Raw genomic sequence first — 24839 nt, 5'->3', positions numbered from 1 at the left:
CGTTCTGATAGAAAAAACATAACCACACACCCCCGAACACAACGTAATGGTTAAAACCTATCCACACTCTACCAAAGTGAAGCAGCTAAAAACCCAGGGACCATTCAAAAGAACAATCAGGTCCTGTCCTGGGCTAACAGTGTGCTAGCAACGGATTGGGCTTGGGGGGAAGAGCAGCCTCCATGCTTTCTGAGTACTTCTTACATTCTGCTTTCTTATTCAGCTCCAACTGAGAGAACCAAACTGACACATTCTAATTTCAAAGGCTGAATTCCAACCCTCCCCCAAGCCCTATCATTCTCACAGGAAATACCTCTCCAAGATCCTCAGAGGTTTGGAGCTGTTAATGTGTCCAGGTTCATTCCCTTTTGGTTTAGGTTATGGGAGGGTATGACAAAGCAGAGGGGATGCAGTGCTGCTGAGCTTCATGGATTCAACACACGCTTAGTGGCGTTTGTAAGGCCAAGGTTTTGTTGCACCAATAGTCCCGGGTTCTGTAAAACATTTCTTTGCTGCAAATCGAAACTTTTCTACAGTATTCTGAAGTCACGGTTCAGCCAGGGCTGAAGATGAAGCTGGAGCCCTGATTGCATTTTGTGCTCATTTGAATTTGTTGTTGTTTATTTATTTATTTTTTTATAAAGTCGGTGGGACTTCTCTAGTTATTTTTTATTTTCCTCAGACACTTTTATGTCCAGTAAAATCTACTCTGCCTTGCTTATTTAACTTTAAAAGCTCAGGTGCTCTACTGTTGACAGACTGTAAAAAGGTGATTTATTTCCCATTCTGGCTCTCGGTCTGAACCTGTTATAGTAATATAGCTACAACGAAGGAGCTAACATCACCCTGAGCACAATCCAGAGAACTCCTGTTTCCACAATAGCGCATTGGTAGCACACAGCAAGCTCCACCGGACACAACTGTGTAGGATGGTTCTCCTTTACAAAAACAACATGCAATACAAAATGCCTGGTCTGTATATACATGTGTGAATATTGGAGATCTCAAAATTAGGACGCATCATGAGAAAGTAACCTGATAAATCTGTAAAGAACCTTTTTTATTTTGAATTACACTTTGTAGCCAACCCTTTTGTACCACTTTGTTATGACATCAAGAGCAGACAAAGAGCATTGTAAAACATCACAAACTTGGGTGGCAGCGTTAACCTAACATAATGCTCTTCATTTTTATGTGAAGCTGCAATAAAGTCCTACCGAAGTGGGCTGCACACCACAGCTCTCATTAAAGGACTGCAAAGAGGGAACCTCAAGCACGCTACATATTATTGCCGGAGAGGCTAATCTGCTCCAGTCCTGGTCATTGTCCTGCTGCACTTGAAACGTCTGCAGCCCCTTCTCGAGAGCTCTCAAGGAGGCTGTGCATTACTCACCCTCCGCTGGGCTCAGGCCTCGGGCTGCTGAGATCATGGAGAGTGTGGGGCTGCCGTGCACAGAGTGGAGGTAGTTCTCCATGTGGGGGCTGACGTAGTGGTGAGGAGCATTGAAGGGGGACTCCCCCGCGGCAGCAGGGTGGGGGGACAGTCGAATGAGGGAGATGTCGGAGATGACAGGGCTACCAGTTAATCCAGGAGGGCTGCAGATCAAACAGAAAGGGTAAAAAGGGTAGACAATGAACTGAGATATACAGGTTAACGTGTAGCACACTGGGGGGTGGTGAGGTGGGATGGCATCACAGTCTTTTACTAAGTGTCCATAGCATCATTGATTCCCAAAAAAGAAATAAAATAAACTTCAGGAGCCCTTGAAGTAAATTCTTCAGTTGTTTATTAATATAATTATGACACTGGAGTAAATGGCTTTGTACATTTCCTTCTTTATGTATTTTGTTGACACCAGTTACCAATAAACACAGTCCACAGACCTTGCTTTCACTCTTACATCATGTCAGCACCTTTAGATAATTGTTAAAGATTTGTGGCACAATAGCATCACTTTTCTATAACAGATTGGCAGGTCACTTCTGATCAGCTTTGTGTAATTTTAAATTGCATGTTTTGTTTTATAATTATGTGTCAATGTAAATATGGGGCTGCAGTCAAGGTGTGTAAAATGTCTCTACAGGTAAAGAGATGTCACATTGCATACATTGCATATATGTACACATTAAATGGAACATTTGATTCTCTTCCCCTTTAATTGAAACAGATTTTAACCTGGCGCGTTGAAAGTTGTAAATGTGGATTCTCTTTTGCAAGGATCTGAAAGGGAAAGTCAGATGTGATTGCCTCTTTTCCCAGTAGGACTGCATATTAAACATTTTGGGATCTATGGGAAACAATATCTTGTTTTCCATTATGGCCCTGTAACAAGAAGTGATTCACCTCAATATCTTGTGTTGAATTCGTAAAACAAATCTAACGTGAGTGTTTTATATGTGTTGTAGTGTTTATCCAGGTTTTTCAGCTCATTTAAGGTGAGCAAACATGGCACAGAACACAGACAGTGTTGCATAGCTGTGGCAGACTTTGGGTCTGGGCAGGTCTGCTTGCATCCAGTGGCATGTTTCCAAGGCATGCATATCCATCACAAGTAGGATCTCAGGCAAGGCCCTGAAAAAAAATGATTATGAAACCACTGGCATAAGTAACAGAACAAGGAGGTGGTGTAATGTGTGAATGAAAATAACAGCAGATTGAAATCAAAGATCCCTGTTCCCCAGGCTGTGGTTCCTCAGTGATGTTTATCCAAGTCTGCTGAATCAGTCATCAAGCACTTTCTGCTTCACTTTCAAATAGCTTTTGACAAGGCCGGAGACTGTTGTAATGCTGAGGATTAAAGGCACGCTCATGCTGATCCACACACCGATGCTTCTTTACATGCAAGGCTTTCCAGCTAGGCCCAACTAAGAAGCACCTGATGGCATGTGACGTGATGCGTAGCCGGGAGATGTACTCTACATTGCTGTGTCTGCTTTACTTTGTTTCAGCTATCTGCTTGTTGTGACTACATTCCAGTAAAGGGATCTTACTAGTTTCCCCTCCACTCCCCAGTTTAGAGATTTAAGGATTGGCTCTTCTCTTTCACAAACCTGGCCAGATTGGTGCTGTAAGACAAACACCTTCTGAAAGTGTGGGCCGTGTTTTATTCCTTTTGTACCGGCAGTAATTTTGGGGAGCTCGCTGGAGAGTCTGCAGCCCGGCTTTGAAGATGAGTGCAGTGTATTTAATGTCACATTTAATACAGAGCAGTGTAGTGCTTCCCAGTACAAGAATGACAAGTTAGTGGGAATGCTTGGTAAGAAAGAATATATAGCTTGAAGGAGATCAGAGGTTTACTCGCGTCCTACAGAGATTGGACAGATCGGAGATTCAAATGTAACAGACATGTAAAAAAAAACCTACAGTGAGTGAATGGAACCCTGAATTTGTGCATATTTCTAAATACTTTCAAAGACACTCATCCATTAGCAAGGTCATAGAGGATTGTACAGCTGGTAAATATAAAGCACTGCAGATTGATTGCTGTCATCAGTGAAGTATTACTAAACCATACATCAAGCTGCTTTAATTCTGTAAAGTGATAAACCAGCTAGCTCTAGCTAGAAACAAGTATTAGTTTCTCGGTACCATTATAAAAGTTTACCACAGTATTTTTTCACTGTATTTGTGCAGTTTCCCCCCATGCTTTTCCCATGGTTATACTGTGCATTTACCATAGTGTACCCTCATTTGTCATGTTTATTAATATCCTTTATCATACCTGGCTATTCTTTACAATGCTTACCTATGCTTTGCCATGCTTTCACTGTGCTTTATTACACTTTGCTATGCTTTTATTATGGGAAACATTTATAAGGGTTTTGCTGATCTCCAAAAATGACATGGCTCTGAAGTTGTGTAACTACCTCCATGTCTATCATTTAAAAGGCATTCTGCATGATTACTAGTGAACATTTAAACACATTTTTAAATACTGCTAGTCAAATTAAGATAACTGAGTAGTCTTTCTTTACCAATTCAAATTAGCTTCATCTGAAAGTAAGAAATGATTCTGTTATTCTTAGATACCAGGCTTTCCAATATCTTATGAAACTGGAATCACTCCCAACGAGCTATTAAATAATGCAGATGGGAATGCAATGCAAGAGAGCAGAGACAGCGTGTTTTCAAAGGCTGGTTCAGAAATCCTCAGGACCGTTAGAAGACCATGGGTTTCTCATGTATGGGCCCAGCAATGCCTGATCCAAACACCACGTCGTTTCTGTTACACCGCTGCACTGACCCAAACACCACGTCGTTTCTGTTACACCGCTGCACTGACCCAAACACCACGTCGTTTCTGTTACACCGCTGCACTGATCCAAACACCACGTCGTTTCTGTTACACCGCTGCACTGATCCAAACACCACGTCGTTTCTGTTACACCGCTGCACTGACCCAAACACCACGTCGTTTCTGTTACACCGCTGCACTGATCCAAACACCACGTCGTTTCTGTTACACCGCTGCACTGATCCAAACACCACGTCGTTTCTGTTACACCGCTGCACTGATCCAAACACCACGTCGTTTCTGTTACACCGCTGCACTGATCCAAACACCACGTCGTTTCTGTTACACCGCTGCACTGATCCAAACACCACGTCGTTTCTGTTACACCGCTGCAGACTGCCCTTGTTAGAGTGCCAATTCTCTGCTGTCAGTCCTGGAGATGAACTTCATAGAAACAGACCTCTTCTCATATGCTGGCCACACTCATTCCTTTTCATTACGGCAGCAGAAACAGGGTTATATATTTAACTTTGTCTATCATGAATACTGTCAAGGAAATGAATTGCTCTTATCTGCATGCATTATTTATTGTAAAGACTCCTTTATCTCAAGCCTCCCCTGCCCAAGCCTCAGTTGTTGAAATAACAGGAGGTCTTGGGGTCTCCTTGGGTGACCCGGCACCCCACACCCCCAAAGCATCAGTACCCTCAGCAGCTTATAAGGCAAGCTAAAAAAAAACCAGCAGTGGCAACATCATAGCTGCTGGTCTATTTTCAGCCACTTTTAAGTATATCTTGCAATGTCATTGCTGTCAGCTACAAATGTATCTAATAACAAAAGCTCAAAGTGCCCCCCCCCCCCTGCTGCAGCACTAGACCAATGGATACAGTATTTTACTGTGACAGACACAGCATAATACATCTCGGTGACATCTGCCTGCAGTAGCTATAAGATAAAGTGAACATGATATAATTAATATACTGATACACTGTAAACCTATAAGATAAAGTGAACATGATAGAATTAATATACTGATATACTGTAAACCTATAAGATAAAGTGAACATGATTGAATTAATATACTGATATACTGTAAACCTATAAGATAAAGTGAACATGATAGATTTGGCATGGCATACTGATACATCGCTGGATCTACTCTTGAACTATACATCATACCCACAGACCTCAGCCTGACACACTTACATTTACTTCTATGGGAGGAAAGAAAATACGGTACTACTGAAGTTATTTCCCTATTCTATGATAACACTCAAAGTTTACATTTTCACTGTATGTGTGTTTAAATATTTATATATTATATACTTATTGCATTTATATAGTGCTTTTTATATAAAAGTATTGCAAAGCACTGTACAGTACAGAGCAGAAAAAAGAACAAACCACAATACATTTGTATAGCATGTCACACATACAACTGCCACAATCAGACCATTTAAATGACAGTTTACACATAATACAAAAGCAGGAAGTTTAAAGTTACATTAAAACCCACTAAGATAAAAAAAACAATTTTATAAAAGTGGGCTTACAGAATGCTAACACAGAGGTATAACACAGGTCAGAATGTGGGGTGCTGCAATTTTTTTATTGAATCCTCCCCTAGCTGCTACCAGCCTGTCACTGGAGGGGAGATAAATAACCAAATAAATGGGGTCTGGCAACCAAAAACACCCCACGCCCCAGTATATCTCACGCTAGCCCCACCAACTTCCAATATAAGAACAGGCAGCAAGACACAACAGGGCATTGTGGAAGCAATCGACTAATTAATAAAAAATCACCATCTGCTAATAACGAGCGAATCCTGCGCGTTTAACATGTCCTTCAGTTTCCTTCGGGGCTCATTTTAGGTGTGCTATAACAGCTACTGGAGGAGCTGGTGGGTGTTTCTGTTTGAGTGAGAGGTGTAGCACAGCTGAGGCTCACAGAACTGTGAACAGATACCATCTCTCCAGACCCTCAGTCATTCCAAGCGTCTGTGTTCTCCAGGGCAGGCCCTTGCCTTGTTCCCAGAAGATCATGTTACTGGCAGCGGAGCTCAGCCATCTTTTGTTTACTTATTTCTTATTGTGCAACTTTAAGGCTTTTCAGGTTACTGATAACGAGCATTCGAAAGTGATTCAGCGCCTATGGGGAAACATTCACGTGTCTGTAAGAGAAAGAGTGGGCACAGTATCTCTCTATAGAAAGATGACTACTGCATCATTATCTCCTGTAAGGGGTGTATATTCCCAGTGCTGGAGATATAACAGAGGCACACATACCTACCTCCTCTGTTTTGGGAACCACTGGCACTAACTTGATGAAACTCTGAGTTAGGTGTTTAGCATACTGTGCCACAGTGACTTCCACTGTTCTGATACCTGTAATGCATTATTTATACAGTATCATTATCAGGGGACATGTAGGTCACTTACTCTACATTCATTTATAAAGTTATTTTTTAAAGTTGTAACTTACTAGAAACACCCATCAGGCATAACATATTTTTCTTTTATATTTCTAAATGCTACTGCATTTTTTCTCAGCAGTCTGCCTCAGTAAGTTTCATATTGCCTATAAAGTGCCAAGCAATGTGTTTTAGAGAGCATTGCTGGTTAACCAAACCTGAGAGCATATATTTGTTAAAAAAGCTGCTACCTCCATCCCAGTGCTGGCTGGAGATTTTTGTAAACACTAATGATTTTGGTTAAGCAATGCAAAAGCAACAACTATATCTTTTTACTAATGTGCAAGAACTTACTGGCTGTAAAATTGTTTGTCAAATACCTCAAAGAGGATTTAAGCTAAACCACCGTGATCCTGATTTGAAACGGATCATTTTGAAACAGCTACTTACTGTACAGCATCTCTGAAACATGTTGAAGAAACAGACTGTACAGCATCTCTGAAATATGTTGAAGAAACAGACTGTACAGCATCTCTGAAACACGTTGAAGAAACAGACTGTACAGCATCTCTGAAACACGTTGAAGAAACAGACTGTACAGCATCTCTGAAACATGTTGAAGAAACAGACTGTACATGGATTGAGCACATAGGGTTTGAAACAGCTTAACCCTTTAATATTTGCCGTATGTTAACATACATCGTCGGAAAGCACGATGGACCCCCACGGGACTCCTAGGTCCCAGTCTGAGGTAATGGATAATTATATGTTAAAACAATAATAATTGTGTCCTGTTCTCATGTATACTCAATAAAGGGGTTCCTTTAAGTATATAACTTAACTTCTCATTCTTCAGCTTGACTAAAATAATTCAGGACTGAAAGGGTTAAGTTGGGTGTTTTCTCCCAGTAAACTAACCCAAACAACACCACAGAAAGAGAGGGAAATAAGACTGAACTTGCTTTTGAAAATAGAAGCAGTTTGCCAGAAGAGAAATGTTAAAAACACTCTTTAACTGTGTACAGCGGTTCTTTTCCTGTAATCAGAAAACACAGCTGCGATTACTGTAAACAATGTTCTGACTCTGTGTACAGCTCCAGTACTGCAGTAATGTTATCAGAAGTAGAGTGCAACACTGGATCCACAAGCATACAGTTTGTTCACGGGAATTACACAACACAGTCCTATATTCCTGACATTTTGAAAAAATGTTCTTTTTTCCTTGACTGCAGTGTTTACTGTGATCCTGAGCTGGCAATTTCATGAAGCCCTGCTGCTGCCCAACCCAGCGCTGTTATTAAACAAGAAGACATCGGGGAAAACTAGGAGGCTGTGTGGTCCAGTGGTTAAAGAAAAGGGCTTGTAACCAGAAAGCCCTCGGTTCAAATCCCACCTCAGCTACTGACTCATTGTGTGACCCTGAGCAAGTCACTTAACCTCCTTTTTGTAAGTGACTCTGCAGCTGATGCATAGTTCACACACCCTAGTCTCTGTAAGTCGCCTTGGATAAAGGCGTCTGCTAAATAAACAAATAATAAAATAAACAAATAATATTAATTTAAAACTAACATTAATCATCAGGAAGTCATTCTGAAACAAGCAAAAAAACATACATTTCTGGCACTGATATGTCGCTACTTTTAAAATTAATTTTCTCTCAGCTAAAATGGTAATTGGGTGGGACTTACCTATCTTAAACATGAAACTGAATCAGTGAAGATTTAAATTGTAACCAGTGAAACAACAAGATTACAGTTTTCTTTTAAATGTGGACCTAAGCTTGATTTTTTCCCAGTGTTGTGTAGCATTACTAAACTGCTGACTGGGTTACTTCTTGTATTGAGATTGTTATCTTCAGTGATGGAGATGTGCTTCTGTTCATTATTACCCAATATAAAAACAATATATAGCATGTGTCTCTTTAGAAAAAGCGGCTTAAATGTGAGGTTTTACAAAAATGCAGTTAAAAAAATGACATTCAAAATCTTTGAGATCAAATGAAACAGGAAACAGGAATCAAGCAATAAGCACCAAAAAAAGCCTGCCCCCACCATTCCCAATGCTGTGGCTTCTCCTTTCCTTTTCCCATCATGTCATTTCTTTTGTATACGCAGGCTGGTTTTGCATGGCTATCAGTTTTCTCTGAGTGACACATGCAGTTCATTACCCCCTGTGCTCTAAGTATCTATAAGCTGGCACTGTGGTTAGAATAGATGCCTCTGGATACGGAGGTCATTGACATGATCCCTGGCTGGAAATGTGGGCAGAGAGTCTAGACTTCAGTCTTCAATGAGTGCTCTGCAGTCTGCACACTAGGATAAAGTCCTACTAGCTTTGCAAAAACCATGAACACTGGGGCTGGGTGCACCACTCCATTTCATAGATCCCACTGATCAAGAAGCAGAGTGCCGAAGCGCTTTGCAAAAAAGCTTCTTGGTTACTCAGTCTGAAAGCAGTGCAGGAGCAGGAGATATTAGCTCATGCAGGTTTAATATGGTATGAAAATACATTAAAGCACAGTTAACCTGTGGTAAAGCATGCAGACTCATGGTCAAAACACTGCACCTTATACATTGTATGCTTGATCAGAGAACAGCACAGCATGGTAAAGAGAACGATAAAATTACCATGCAGATCTACCGTGGTCTGTTTAGATGCGGACACTGATTTGATGGATTTTTTTTCCCCTTTTCAGCCTTCATGTCAGCCTTCACACCCAGTCTCAGGGTGGGATTATTCATAATAAGTATTACGCTCAGATCTCTTGTTAGATCTGGGGTCTGCTGTCATCCCTGCAGTTATAAAATAGCTGTCCTGCGTGCACGCTGCAAGGCTCACAGAACAAGCACTCTGCTGCTTCTCTTATGACAGCTATGATAAAATAACCCCAGGTCTCATTATGTTATATGCAAACAATGATAAAGGGGGATGTATGGAGGTGTCATGTTTAGCAATCAAAAAGCAAACCTTTGACATGTAGCTGCGAGCGGATAATAAAGTTCCCTGCCTCACAACAAATGACACTGCACTTAATTTGCTGTGCAATGTTGTTGTAATTAGATACATTTGGCACTGGCAGCGGAAAAGACAGCTAGATCAAGGCCTTGATGAATTAGGGGTCCTCTGTCAAGATCAAATCACATTAATCAACAAGCCCAAGCACAGAGACAGAATTTTTTCCTACTTCCAGCCTCGTTGATGAATAGCCTTGCTTTTGCCCAGCTCCAAGAAATGTATCAACATTGAATCTGTGAATTTAAATGTAACAGCACGATTTCCACAATTGTATCGATTTTGCTGAAAAATCAGGCTTGGCGTCTGCACCTAAAGAGTTTGTATTCCCAACTTAGGGTGGCCAAGCTCCAGAATATTGCAGAACCGATCCTGAACCAATCACACTGTATAGACACTAGACTAAACATCTCTCTTTGACTTTGCTTCTTGTAGTTCTACCTCAGAACCAATACTGCCTTAGACCTCTCTAACCTGCTGTACCAATACTGCCTTAGACCTCTCTAACCTGCTTTGCACTGAATCTATCAGGGAAATCTCCTGCTTTTCAACAACCCTGAACTTGGGGGTTGAACCTATTTCTCAAGAAAGTAAATACAGTAGATTCACAAACAATACAGATATATTTCAGGGAGTGTCACAGCATCATTGTATGTATTCTCAGATATAAAACAATCCAGTTGCGTTGAGAAACGTTAATTTTTTATGTTTGTTTGCTTAAAAAAAGGCCAGCTCAGGTTTCTCCTAGTGTAGCGCAGGATCATTCGTCTTCCATGCAACAGAGGTTGAAGACTTACCCGTGTATAGCGTGTATGGCGTGTGGTTCGTAATGGTATCTTCCCTCATGGTGACGCATGTCAATCGGAATTGGAGTGTGGAGTGTTGGGAATATGTGGTGTGGGGCTGTGGAGAGAGAGAGAGAGAGAGAGAGAGAGAGAGAGAGAGAGAGAGAGAGAGAGAGAGAGAGAGAGAGAGAGAGAGAGAGTTAAAAAAACTGTGCTTTCAAAAAAAAGTTCAAAGGCAAAAGCGCTACAATAAAACAACATGAATTTCAGAGCAAGCTGGGCAGTTTCGTGTAAAATACTGGCACTATCACACAAGAGAAGTGGAATAAATAAATAATCAAAGTCATCCCAAGAAACCCTACATCTCCAACATAAAAGATCTCCAACTGGGCTTCTGACAAAGACCTGCAGCTAGGCACCCTTTGAACTTGGGGAGATGAGAGAAAGAATCGAGGAAAACTGCAGACTGAACACAAACAGAGCTGACAGCATTGGGAAAATCCTTTTCTAGCATCTCTGTCATATGCTTAAACCAAAAAAAGCACCTCTCTTAAGAGGAAACTGCAGGCTTGAACAAGGGACGAACCTTGGGTATGAAGCTGTGCTCTTAATAAAATAATCAAATGCAATAATGGCTTGTAAACAATGGCTAACAGCACAACACGCCTGTGGTCCAGGACCACATATTCCTCAGCTGTGAGGGCATCATTAATACCAGCCATGCATGGGCTGGATCTGGTCAATATTGCTGACACCTTTAAATGAAGTGCCGCTGTATTTATCTGAAGTTGCTTTACAGCTAAGTAATTGGGACCTGTTTACTAAGTCAAGCTATTATGCAGGGCATTGCCAATTAGAGGGCTTAATTTCTATTGGATGCTTCTCTTCTATTAATAACATAAAGTCTTTATTTAGAAGTATTTTTAATGCAGTGCTTGGCTTTACATATGTAGTTAGAAATCAGTTCTGGTTAAAGCAAGTATTTGTAAATTGTAGAGATTACAGACAACTGCTATGTATGCATGAAAAAGACATTTTGCTCAGTTGGGCTTTTGTGTGGTGTACTACTGTGATAGCTGCTAAGCAATTTAAAAAAGTTGTAGTTTTTTTTACTTCATTTTGTTTCTCATTATCATTATTTATTTCTACAACTTCAAGAGCTTTGTACAGTTTAAATTTGACAATTTTGTTTTTTTAAAGCAACACTTAAACATTTAAACATGTAAGCATGCTTCCTTACAGGCACTACTTCAAGACCCAGCATGCAGACTTTTGTATTGTATTAAATTCCTTCAGCATCTCATGCAAAGAGACAAGTTTGACCTCAAAGTAGGAAAAATCAGGTGTCAAAACAACCAGGATCATTATTTCACAGTCTATGTAGAACTGTCGACCAAAGACCCCCCGTTGAGTTAGCATACACAGCAGACTGTATATCTGTATGTCTGTATGTCTGTATGTCTGTATATCTGTATATCTGTATGTCTGTATGTCTGTATGTCTGTATATCTGTATATCTGTATGTCTGTATGTCTGTATGTCTGTATGTCTGTATCTGTATGTCTGTATATCCTTAACAGACATTTAAATGTTCCTTTTCAAAATGAACCGAAGCAAGCTGGTCCTCTTTTTAGACTTTTTATTTTCTGGTGATGGGAAGCACCCAGTATAATGGTCCACTGTTTAAGTCCATCGGGTGGATGAGAGGGTGCAAGCTAAACAGTTTTATTCAAAGCGCGGCTGAAGTTAATGCACCATTAATAATGGTCAGGGTGAATTATCGGAGGAGATAATAGGAAAGAGGGGTCAGGGAAGGTCTAAGACAAAGAGCTTCAAGAACTGGGTCATGCCCACATGACAGGGCTGATCAGCTTGGAACACCATCGGAATTCTTGTACACTGCAGTCATGCACCGCTGAGCTGAATAACAACTGAGTGAAAGAGGCTGAAAAAACCTGGAACTGCACGCAGAGCCAAGAGTGGCGACCTTCGAAATATTAAAGGCCTCTGGAAAGTTTTAGAAGCTCCTCGTCTTGAATTTACTGTCCAAACTGAGTTTGAATTCATTTCCTCTGGTTACTTTTTAATTATGACATCACTACCCTTACAGTTTTAAAAAAGTACCAACAAAATACAGTGGCATTTCATTTAAAGGTGTCAGCAATATTGACCCGATCCAGCCGTGCACACCTGATATTAATACTAGGGAATTTTTTTTATCATTTTACCAATAAAATTATGAAAAATACACAAGGAATTTGTAGGTTTCATTTTTCAATTTGTACACATCCAACACAGAAGCAGGGTTTACTAAACTAGAGCCCCTTTCACACTGGCACTCCTACCCGGGTCCCGACCCAGGTTCGGGCTAGCCGCGTCACAATCCCGCGTAGTGTGAAACCACGTACCTTAGCCCAGTTGACCCGGGTCCCAGCGACCCACCTCAGGATGTGGGTCGACATACTTTGACTCGGGTTGAGCACAACAAAATGCATGACGCCCGTTCGTAAGGCGACGAAATAACAAACAGCCACGCCTGCGCTTTCTTTTATTTTTATTTGTAAGGACTGACTTTTTAATATGATGCACTCGTGACTGCTGCGTCCTGGTTCACAGGGGTCGTTCTCTCTCGTCCTCCTCTTTGTGCCCTGCCAGAGTTTGCACTGTATTCTCCTGCCTTGCTCCCCTCGGGAGAGCTCAGATGAAACGCAGGCAGGGCTAGGCTCTGACAGAGCAGGCTTATTCCATCACCAAGACAGCTCTATTGTTCCAACGCCATGGGAAGAACAAAAGCAGAGCGCTCTGGTGAGTTCAAGGGCTGCGTTTACCTTATTTACTAGGACTAATCCCCCAGGGGTAATGCACAACTGGAATGTCGTGCTCAGGCTCTCACATGTATTAGTTAAGGTACTAACATGTTTTTGGAGCAATGTTACAATGTAATATGCATCCCTTCTTAAACTTTCCTTTCACTAATATAAATGCATGTTAATGTGCAGCATTTTGCTTTTTAAATACTGTGGTAAAATGTTCTCAAAAAACACTCTACTTTTCTAAAACCATACACTTTTAGTCTAAACCAGGGGTAGTCAATAGGCAATCTTTTTATTTACTTATTATTATCATTATTGTAACTTTTTTAATTATTATTTTTACTGTTAATTTGAGCTATCGTCAGTTTCCACGAATAAAAAAACGAACAAGAGTTCCTTTTTTTTTATTACACTTTCCACTGTACGCTTGTGCGCACTGTTGAACGCTGTAGTCCAGCCTCCAGTACTTTCTCAGATTTAATTTATTACATCCTTTTTTTTTTTGAAGCAATGGGGTATATCACTAATTCACAGCATTGCATGTGTTTGTTGGACAGGGGCACTTGCAGCATGAAAGATGTTTCTCCCCGGAGTCTGGACCTTGACTATACCTTGACCAAGAAATTTGGACCTTGACAAAAAATAATTGACAACCCCTGGTCTAAACTGTTATACTTATGAAGTGCAATTACAGTACAAGTAAAACTAGTAAGAAAAGGGTTACTAAAGGTTCAGAAATAGGTAAACGTTCTGTGGGGCTGGATGGGTGAAGCTTAGTTGCCTCTGGGCTTTGATTCTACACACTAAAACAATATTATTACCGGCTCCCTTAATACAACAAGAATGACGGCGCAGAGCAGACAGTACCAAATGCACAACAATACAAGAAAAACAACCCGCAGTCTAAAAAAAAAAAAAAAAAAAAAATATCATTAAGTTTGCATGTCCCAACTTAGCTGAAAGCCGTGTAACCTCGTACTCTGAAGTAAGTCTCATCCTCGGAGGAAGCACTCACTAACAACAATAATACCCTGAAACGCTAACCCTCTGCACTGTAATTAAAAAGCTTTTTTTCAGTCTAGGTTGGAAAATCAAGGAGGGAAATTAAAACGAGACAGGAAATTCCACTGGAATAAGCTGGCTTCTGTCCTAACAACACAGATCACTGCCAACCCCTGCACAATACAGCACCAAGCCCCGAGCCTCAGGGCTTCCACTCAACATACAATCTGCACAGACTTTCTCTAAACACACCCCATGCTCAACAAAGACCCCTGCACAAGACAGCACCAAGCCTCCAGCCTCAGGGCTTCCACTCAACATACAATCTGCACAGACTTTCTCTAAACACACCCCATGCTCAACAAAGACCCCTGCACAAGACAGCACCAAGCCCCCAGCCTCAGGGCTTCCACTCAACATACAATCTGCACAGACTTTCTCTAAACACACCCCATGCTCAACAAAGACCCCTGCACAAGACAGCACCAAGCCCCCAGCCTCAGGGCTTCCACTCAACATACAATCTGCACAGACTTTCTCTACACCATCCCCGTGCTCAACAAAGACCCCTGCACAAGACAGCACCAAGCCTCCAGCCTCAGGGCTTCCACTCAACATACAATCTGCACAGACTTTCTCTAAACACACCCCATGCTCAACAAAGACCCCTGCACAAGACAGCACCAAGCCCCCAGCCTCAGGGCTTCCACTCAACATACAATCTGCACAGACTTTCTCTACACACTCCCCGTGCTCAACAAAGAAGACAGCCACCTAATCAATTCGTTTACACTGTCCTAGGCCAGTCACTGCCTATTTGAACATGAGTGCCATTCTGCTGTATTACACACTGCATGTCATTCTGCTGTATTACATACTGCATGTCATTCTGCTGTATTACACACTGCATGTCATTCTGCTGTATTACATACTGCATGTCATTCTGCTGTATTACACACTGCATGTCATTCTGCTGTATTACATACTGCATGTCATTCTGCTGTATTACATACTGCATGTCATTCTGCTGTATTACATACTGCATGTCATTCTGCTGTATTACACACTGCATGTCATTCTGCTGTATTACATACTGCATGTCATTCTGCTGTATTACACACTGCATGTCATTCTGCTGTATTACACACTGCATGTCATTCTGCTGTATTACATACTGCATGTCATTCTGCTGTATTACATACTGCATGTCATTCTGCTGTATTACATACTGCATGTCATTCTGCTGTATTACACACTGCATGTCATTCTGCTGTATTACACACTGCATGTAATTCTGCTGTATTACATACTGCATGTCATTCTGCTGTATTACATACTGCATGTCATTCTGCTGTATTACATACTGCATGTCATTCTGCTGTTTTTTTTATTTTTAGAATAGCATAAGGGTTTGTAAAATTATCCTTTTTATCTTGATGTGGTATATTAGGTAAACGTTTAGTGGATAAAGCCTGGGCTCCAATTTTAACTAGCAGTTCATTAAGTCTGCTCTATGTACTGCTGGTGGAAACAAAAAGTGTAAGAATAGCATTGTATAATGTGGCACCCCAGAACTCTGAAAGCTCAGGAAGTGATGAAAAATGTGTCATTTTAAATTTGATTTTATGGGCGAGCGTTGCTTCTGAATGCCAGTGTGGTCAATTAAAGGATACATTTTTAACCACCTACAAAAGAGATCCAAACTTTATGAAAATATTACAGAAATAACAGAAATTGCATAAATGCATTCAGCCATCCCAAATAATGTAGCTCACTCAGTAATGACACTATGTTTATTTCCTTGGCTGGACAGCTGCAACCCAATATTACAATAAATATTATGTTTCGGTTCTTTCACACCTCTGACAAGCTAATGTGAGACAAAGTGCAGCGTTTCTGTTTTCTTGAAAGAGCAAAGTAGCTTCTGACATGGTGAGCACATTCAGTGGCTTTCACTTAAAGTGTTAGTGACTGGGAGGGCGATACCTGTTGGCTGTTGGGTCTCTGGGGTGTTTTTTCACCGCTGCATGAAGAATCCCACAGCAGCTGCCAGAAATGTGCTGCTCAGGCCTGCAGGAGCAGATTGGCAGTCCCATTGGAAGAGGCAGGAGACGTTTTAATTAGGATAGGCTCTTGAAATTGCCATATTATTATTTGTTTATTTAGCAGACGCCTTTATCCAAGGCAACTTACAGAGACAGTTAGGAAGGAGTGGTTCAAAGATGTTTTCAACTGGGAACGGGTAAATTAAAGTCTACATCTGAGAAGGAGTGTAACAGACACTTGGGTCTGTTTTGTTTATTTTGAAGAGTTTTGTGTGTAGGGTTTTGTTCAAACTGTTATTTTGTTCCTGTGTTTTGATATTTGTTATCTGTGTGAATAAAAGTGTGCTGAAAAACTGCAGTTCCTGTCTCTGTGTTGCTATTTCTGCCTCTGGCCAGCCTTGACCGCCAGCCACGTTACCGCATATCAAAGCTGGCCAGCGGCAGAAACACAAACCCAGACACAGGAACTGCAGTTAAGCGCCTTTCAGCACACTTTAATTCACAAGGTACCTTCCTCACTCGTTCCACTCCTTCTCAGCTCCACACCCTCCTACACAAACCCACCCTAAACATTCATTCCTTTGTCCTTCTATAGGGTGTGACCAGGGGTAATGGACAATCAATCAATCAATTACCACCTGGTCACATTCCACACGTTTCAATAAACCAATTAAACAATTCAACACTTACACAGCCCTCACACCAATTAAACAATTCAACACTTACACTGCCCCCACACCAATTAATTAATTCAACACTTACACAGCCCCCACACCAATTAAACAATTCAACACTTACACAGCCCACACACCAATTAAACAATTACACACTTACACAACCCCCACACCAATTAATTCATTCAACACTTACACTGCCCCCACACCAATTAAACAATTCAACACTTACACAGCCCCCACACCAATTAAACAATTCAACACTTACACAGCCCCCACACCAATTAATTCATTCAACACTTACACTGCCCCCACACCAATTAAACAATTCAACACTTACACAGCCCCCACACCAATTAAACAATTCAACACTTACACAGCCCCCACACCAATTAAACAATTCAACACTTACACAGCCCCCACACCAATTAAACAATTCAACACTTACACAGCCCCCACACCAATTAAACAATTCAACACTTACACTGCCCCCACACCAATTAAATAATTCAACACTTACACAACCCCCACACCAATTAAATAATTCAACACTTACACTGCCCCCACACCAATTAATTAATTCAACACTTACACAGCCCCCACACCAATTAAATAATTCAACACTTACACAGCCCCCACACCAATTAAATAATTCAACACTTACACAGCCCCCACACCAATTAAATAATTCAACACTTACACTGCCCTCACACCAATTAATTAATTCAACACTTACACTGCCCCCACACCAATTAATTAATTCAACACTTACACAGCCCCCACACCAATTAAACAATTACCCAGGGCAGGCCTCTGCCCTGCCCACATCCTCCCCCTACTATGCCACAATCCCTATGAAACGTGCGTAGCTAATTGCCCTTAAAATGAGCTGCTGAATACTATAGGGGCTCCCCCCACAGGCCGGTACAATACATAAATAAACATTTAAACTCAACTCTGAGATAACAGCCGCTCAATCCCTTCAGTGTGTTATTCTTTGCTTTGTTACTCAAATGGGTTGTTTTAGTACATTCTGTGTTGCTCACTAAACCTAGAGGGCTGTTAAAGCTGCACAGTTCAACGACACACTCTGAATGTTCACTTATTTCGTGCACTGGTCCACAGATTTAGATTGTTTGTGAAGTGCCTACATGTAAACGGTACAGCTTAGTTTACAGTACACAGAGCGTTCCGATATTTAAAGTGCAGTGTGCTTATATGTGGTAGCGTACATTAGGCAGACCCTTTCAAAAGCCTGTGGTTTATTAAATAGTATACATAACGTCTGGCTATGAAGCATTTAGGCGCAAAGAGGTCACATTACTATATTTATCCAGCATTGCCCTTCCAGGTGGCTTACATCTTCACTACCAGTATTTAAAGGGTCTTCCTGTTCATGTTTACAGAGTTGGACCTGCTTTCCAAAAGTTCTGGCTGTTTCATTCAAATGAGTTCCAGCTTTACTGCCTAATTGGTCTGACATCCTTCAGGAAACTAAAATACTATAGAAAGTATTTGTTGGTACATAATCTATCATTTAGGTTTGGATCAGGCCAGGCTTCTCAGGGATGGCTCAAGTTCAAACCTGCCTGCGGTCAGTTTAAGCTCTTCGCTGATGATCTGTCTCCTGGGCGGTTCACAGCTGATCTTTAAACATGCCAGCCAACTCTCAACAATACAATGGGGTGGAAGCTGTCAAAGAAACTGACATGGCTATTTACAATGCAACATGAAAAGCAGCAGAAATATAGGGATATATTTTGATATGTTCCTTAAGTTTGACTCTCAATGTCTGTCATTTAGTAACAGCGCCAAAGTCTGTCTTTATTTATTTATTTATTTATTTATTCATTTATCTACTGCAATTATTAGCCATTACAGTATAATTTGAAGTAACTACTACAAGGCAAAGCTGACATCCACATTATTGTCTTTTACATTTTTTCTCCTCTTGTAAGTTTTTTTTGTTTCTTTTCTTATTCAGGAGGATCTGCTGCCTGGACCCCTTGGAGTAAGCGAGGCTCCGGGACAAACAGTCCCATCATTTAAATAAGCAAGGAGGCAGAGCGCGTGGCGAGAGCGCGGGGTAAGTTATCTGCTTTCAGCAGCTGTGTTGTGGTATCTGCTAATAACCTCCATGCATCATCCTGCTGTCTGTGAGAACACTGCGTTGCTGTCCTCCTCGTGCTTGTTGTTAGCATGCTGTTTGTATAATTTAGGTACTTAAGACTGCAAGGGTCTCGCACAGGTCCTGAAGAGTGATTGCAGTTCGGGGTAATCACACACCTGACTGCATTCTGATTTACTGCCAGCTCAGTTAATAGCCCTGCTTAACGCAGGAGTTTGTCGAGATTAAGTAATTACCTTAAACAAAAAGTTTATTATCTTTAAGACCAGGATGATGAAAGGTTGGCTGGGCTGGGAACAGTGAACGAGAGCAATAATTAAAATACAATCAATTCCATTGGAGGCACCAACGCTGTCTTTGTGTTGCCGTGCCGTCATTTATATTACTGTCTGCATGCCTTGTAGGGGGCTGGCCTGTGAACCGTCCTGCCGAACATTAAAGAAAAGATTTAATATGCTATCTGCGCCACCACGTTATTAACATTCAGAGAGGGTTCTGTCGCTCCAAACATAGTTACAACCTTATTGTTCCCAACAATTTAAAAAAAAATGTATTCCTTCATACTGTATGATAAAAAACATCAAAGTAAACCACAGACAGCAAATCATTTTAGTAATCTTTCATAAAATAGTGCAAGGATTACCCCCAAATCATTATTTTAAAATTTCTAATCTAAATATCATTGTATTGCTAAAAAAAGAGAGGAATATTAATTGTTATTGTTCTGAGAAAACATACATATATATGGAACAAACATATATTTGTAATTCATATATTTATTTTATATGGTTTACAGACTAATGAAAATATGTGGTGCACCATATATTTTCAAATATAAATAAATATATGGATTACAGACTAAAACATATTTAAAATATGTCCCATATATTTTAAATATATAAAAAAAGGGGCCAATTTCTATATATGAAAAATATAAGGATAATACTTTTCTACCATATATATGTTTTTTCCATAAGGGCCGGCTTGCCTGTAAGCTGCCCAGAGCTGCGCTGTTCTCTGACGCTGTAGCTCTGAGGTAGCTGCATAGCGGGCCTGCAGAGTGAAAAAAGGACAGTGCGTGTTCGTCTTCGCTGCTCCTGAGTCAGCGCAGGGGTGGTAGCGGTGAGCTGAACCTAAAATAATTGGCTATTTCAAATTGGGAGAAAAACGGGGTAAAAATCAATTGCCGACTACTAAATAAAAAAAATCCCGCTACTTACTCTTTAAGATTACACACAAGCCCCTAAACGTAACGTCTGAGTTGTTTGTTTCTGGTTTGATAACTTTAGTGTGCATGTTTTTCAATTCCGAATTTTTTTGGTTTGTTTGTTGCCAGTGATGATTTGAAGTAAATAGCGTTTTTTTTTTTTGTTTTTTTTTTGAAAACCAAGTAAGAAAGCAGTGCCAATCTTGTGTGCTTGTTTCATTGCACTTTTTTACACAGAGAATTGTGAGGGTCTGGAACCAACTCCCCAGTAAAGTTGTTGAAGCTGACACCCTGGGATCCTTCAAGAAGCTGCTTGATGAGATTCTGGGATCAATAAGCTACTAACAACCAAACGAGCAAGATGGGCCGAATGGCCTCCTCTCGTTTGTAAACTTTCTTATGTTCTTATGTTCTTTTTGATGGTAATGTAGTGCTGTAACACATAGCAATGGAAATGCAGATAGGAAACTACCTCTCAAAGTAAAATATAGTCTTGTGCATTATCCTCGAGAACAAAGAGATTGTTATTTATATGACAGCATTAACAAATTAGCCATCAGAGGGTCTTGTTTAAAGTTCGGCTCATGTGTGCTTCGTCTTCCATGTGATAAATACCAGCTGTTCTGCATCTTTATTTTAACACACCTCCACTATCTTGGGATTTCACTCCAAAAATGGAAATATATACTGTATTTATACAGCCTGGCTACTGTTGCCTACACCTACGATACTCAGCTCATATTAGAAATCAAGTTTGCAAAATGAAATGAACTCCTCTGACCAATTAGAGTAGATTTGCAGAGGGCAGGATGGCAGTGATGTTTTATGAATCACTTACTGCTTTAGGTCTATTCCAATGTTCTCCTGGACTGTCTCATTAACCTCCCTCTGCCATGGCTAATCTAATTGCCAGTCTCTCGTTCACACAGTCTCCCGTTCACATAGTCTCTTGTTCACACAGTCTCTCGGTTCAAATCCCACCTCAGCCACTGACTCATTGTGTGACCCTAAGCAAGTCACTTAACCTCCTTGTGCTCCGTCTTTCGGGTGAGACGTAGTTGTAAGTGACTCTGCAGCTGATGCATAGTTCACACATAGTCGCCTTGGATAAAGGCGTCTGCTAAATAAACAAATAATAATAATAAAAGATGCGTTCTGATTTGTGTAAGCAACGTGCAACTCCAGACCCTCCCTGGGGAGGCGCTGTGCTTCAGTATCTCACAGCCCACATGACACTTGATCACTGAGCCCCCTGCACCACCCCTGCCCCACCCAGGAAGCAGTTCTGTTTATTTTCCCTGATTTACAGTGCCGTCTTTAGTAGCTGCTCAGTCTATTAAAGCCTCCATACACAATATACCATTTTCATGCTTTAAACACTAAATTCACTGTTTTTTCCAACTTGTCTTTGGCATCAGGAAGATCTGCAGAAACAATCTCCCAGTGAGGGACCTTCTTGTAAAACATAGATTAGTACCAACTGTGGGGATGCAGATGTCTTCAATTCTCCTGGCTCATGAAGACATCGCAGGGGTCCTCAGAAAGACAGACTGGCCTGTGGAGAACCATGGCCTTGACTGTCTGATACACACACAGATACAAAGAGGGATACACACACCCCAGATAGCTGCTTTTCATGTATGGGATCATATATTTACTAATATATGCCACTCATCAGAATGCATGTTTCGTCTCCTGTGTTCCACGACACGTCACGTAGAAACCCTACCCATGACATCAGCCATGTCGCTTTACACTTTACACTTTACACATTAGAAACACTGCCCACAGAAAAATCGAGGAGGAGACTGGACAAAACTAAACATTGCTGTGGTTCAGCCTACTCACAGCCCTTAAAGAAGGAGAACAAACTTGAGCAAAGCGATAATCTGTTCTGGGGTAAGGAGGGTATGCAGTAAATTAGTACTCAAAATAAAATCCTTTTGACTGGGCTCCTAGAAAAGCAGTAAAGAACCCTGAGTGTCGATGGCTCAGCGTGGAGCCAGCACAAAGCAAGAAGGGATGGATGGGCTTTAGAAAACCTGTGCTCTGAACAAAGGCCCTGTTTCAAACCGCTGTCCGATTTGCACGCAGGACACAGTCTCCAGAAGGGGAGTTTATTCTACAGCAGGGACTGGCAGGAGCAATGAGGTCAGGTGGCTCATCATTAAATCAAACTGCTGTCACCACCTCTCAATTACTTCAGCTCAACGCTGGGTTATTCCTTCAGGTGATGTAAAATAAATAACTTTTACTAAACATTTCAACACAAGCCTGACTTACAAGGCAAACTTCCACAAGCGCCAAGAAGACACGCTTCAGACTGCGTGATCTGAATTGAAGCTTTAGCAGGGGGGTGGCATTTCAGAAAAACAAACAAATAAACAAAACTGGGAGCAGAGCGGGAACCCCAGTGCTGGCCCCCTTCATGCGTGCTTCTGCTTGCATGCAGTCATCATACTGAGTCATTAGTTCAGGCTCTGTTCTGAAAGACGCACACCGGGCAGTGAATTGGTACAAACAGCTGCTGAGTGTAGTTACACAGAGATCTGAGATTGCAGTTACAAGGCTTAATGAGCTGCGTTTGTAGGGGTCTGGGTAACAGCGTGGCGGTGTCAAACGTACAAATGAGTTTAGTTCAGGTCTTTACCACTGCATTGAATCTGAGATATCACTAGAACTACACCAATTTACATGTGGAGATAAAATCAAAACAAATAAATAAAAAGTTTTCCAGGCAGCGCGAACTCACCTCCCTGAACCAAGAGGTTTGGTTCCCCTTTTCTGTTCGTACTCTACAGGAATAAAGTTACCCCCTAGTCCTCAATGGCCTTTTCCTCCTGCTAGTCGGGCACAGTTTGTTTTATTGAACCTCTTGTGCTCACTTGCCTCTTGGAATATGTTCTGACTAACTGTGAATCTCTGTCATGACTGATGTCACATTCTTGAACCACGCATACAGCTAGATTGTTAAATCCAGCTCTACCCCAATGTATTAACAGACATGGTGAGGAGTCCTTATGCTCCTCCCCGTTTTGAGTTAACGAATCCCCTCCCACCCTCAGTGACCGTTAACCTTTGCACCTCTGCAACCGCAGCAGTGCCACCCCTTCAAACCAAGAGCAGCTTCTCAGAAGAATGCTTTGCAGAAGCATTATCAAGAATCGTTATTAGTTGATATCTCAGACTGTAGTATGTGAAGCCTGAAAATAAAAAAAAATCCCAAACTTTCTGAGTTTCACCTGTCTTCTCTTATAAGAACTCCAAGCCCTTATAAGAACTCCAAGCCAACCTCTTCTATCATTGTATTTGGTTCTAATATGATTATTGTTTGTTATCGGCCTGGGAAAGTCATGTTTTTATTGCTGAAACGTTATCATGACCTACGGAACCCCCATAGTGACACACACCTAATGATTGCTAATGAAGCAGCAGCAGTCAGGTAGCAGCCAGGCTAATGATTTTGATCCTTAACTCTCAGTGTTTGCTCTGGAGGGTTCACAGAAGAATGAGCTTCTTTGGTGAAGGCTCTCTCTAACCCTGCACCCCGCCCCCTCCTCCACCCTGTGTTTCACTTCACCGGCCGCAGATAACATTCCATTCAAATGCCTGTGTCTTCTGCTGCGACCCCTTGCAGTAAAACCAGTGCCATGAAAGGCAAGTGGGACGGCACAGTGTCAATCACTGACCCTCTGTTCCAAAACCCATCCTGGGAAGAGCCACCTCATTGGATGTTCACTGGACGCCTCTTTCAGCTGGGACTTGGCCACCGTGAGCCCAGCTACAATATGTTTTAATCGGCAAAGCTGAAGGCTGAGGAGTGATGCGTTATACTGAAAAAGTGCAGCGTCTACAAGAGCCAAAGCAGAGCAAAGCCAGTATTCTTCTCTGTCCTGAACCGGGTTCTGTTTGGTTAGAGGCAAGGGAAAAAAAGGGAAATGTTTACTTGGCCTTGACGCAAGTATGAAACTAAATAAATAAGGCTTGCATGAATAACACATGTAGCTTCCTTCCAGCACACCTTGGCAACGGGCTAAAATATTTAGAAATCAAGATCCAAAACACTTTTATAAAATGTTTCAGATTCCTCTCAACGTGAAATATGGGAAAGAGCAGGAGGCTTCAAGAGAGGAGTGCTTCAGCAGCAATGTCTTTGTGCTTGTACAGTATGTGCTGCATTATATATGGACTGGCAGCAATGTCTTTGTGCTTGTACAGCATGTGCTGTGTTATATGGACTCTGGAGTATCAGTCATACAATTCACCACCCTAAATGAAGGGGCTGTAAAACACCACTGCGTCGTCTGCTTGGAAGGTACAGTACTGCAAGCAAGTGGTAGTCCAAGCTCACACACGCACACACAAGTTTAGTATACTTGGCAAACAAGCAAATAATGTAGGACAGGACTGGATGGGATTGCTCTCGCTGGCCTGTAGACCCTCCGCAAACTGTAATATTGATCTTAGCAGAACCTAGGAGAGGCTAAGGAGGCTCAAGGAATTTCTGCAAATACTTGCACGGCTG

At 41.4% G+C, this 24839-nt stretch overlaps 1 protein-coding gene across 1 annotated transcript in view; it reads right to left on the bottom strand.

Annotated features, from left to right (window-relative positions):
* LOC117412408 (zinc finger protein GLI2-like) overlaps nt 1-24839 on the bottom strand; it is a 93471-nt gene that overhangs the window by 22526 nt on the left and 46106 nt on the right. The window contains exons 3-4 of the mRNA XM_059032586.1: nt 10458-10563; nt 1394-1596 (exon numbers count right to left, since the gene is read on the bottom strand). Coding sequence (XP_058888569.1) covers nt 1394-1596; nt 10458-10563 — 309 coding nt within the window. The remainder of the gene's footprint in view (nt 1-1393; nt 1597-10457; nt 10564-24839) is intronic.

This window comes from Acipenser ruthenus, chromosome 10, assembly GCF_902713425.1.
Source record: "Acipenser ruthenus chromosome 10, fAciRut3.2 maternal haplotype, whole genome shotgun sequence".
NCBI classification, from domain to species: domain Eukaryota; kingdom Metazoa; phylum Chordata; class Actinopteri; order Acipenseriformes; family Acipenseridae; genus Acipenser; species Acipenser ruthenus.
This window is presented reverse-complemented; position numbering and strand designations above follow the sequence as displayed.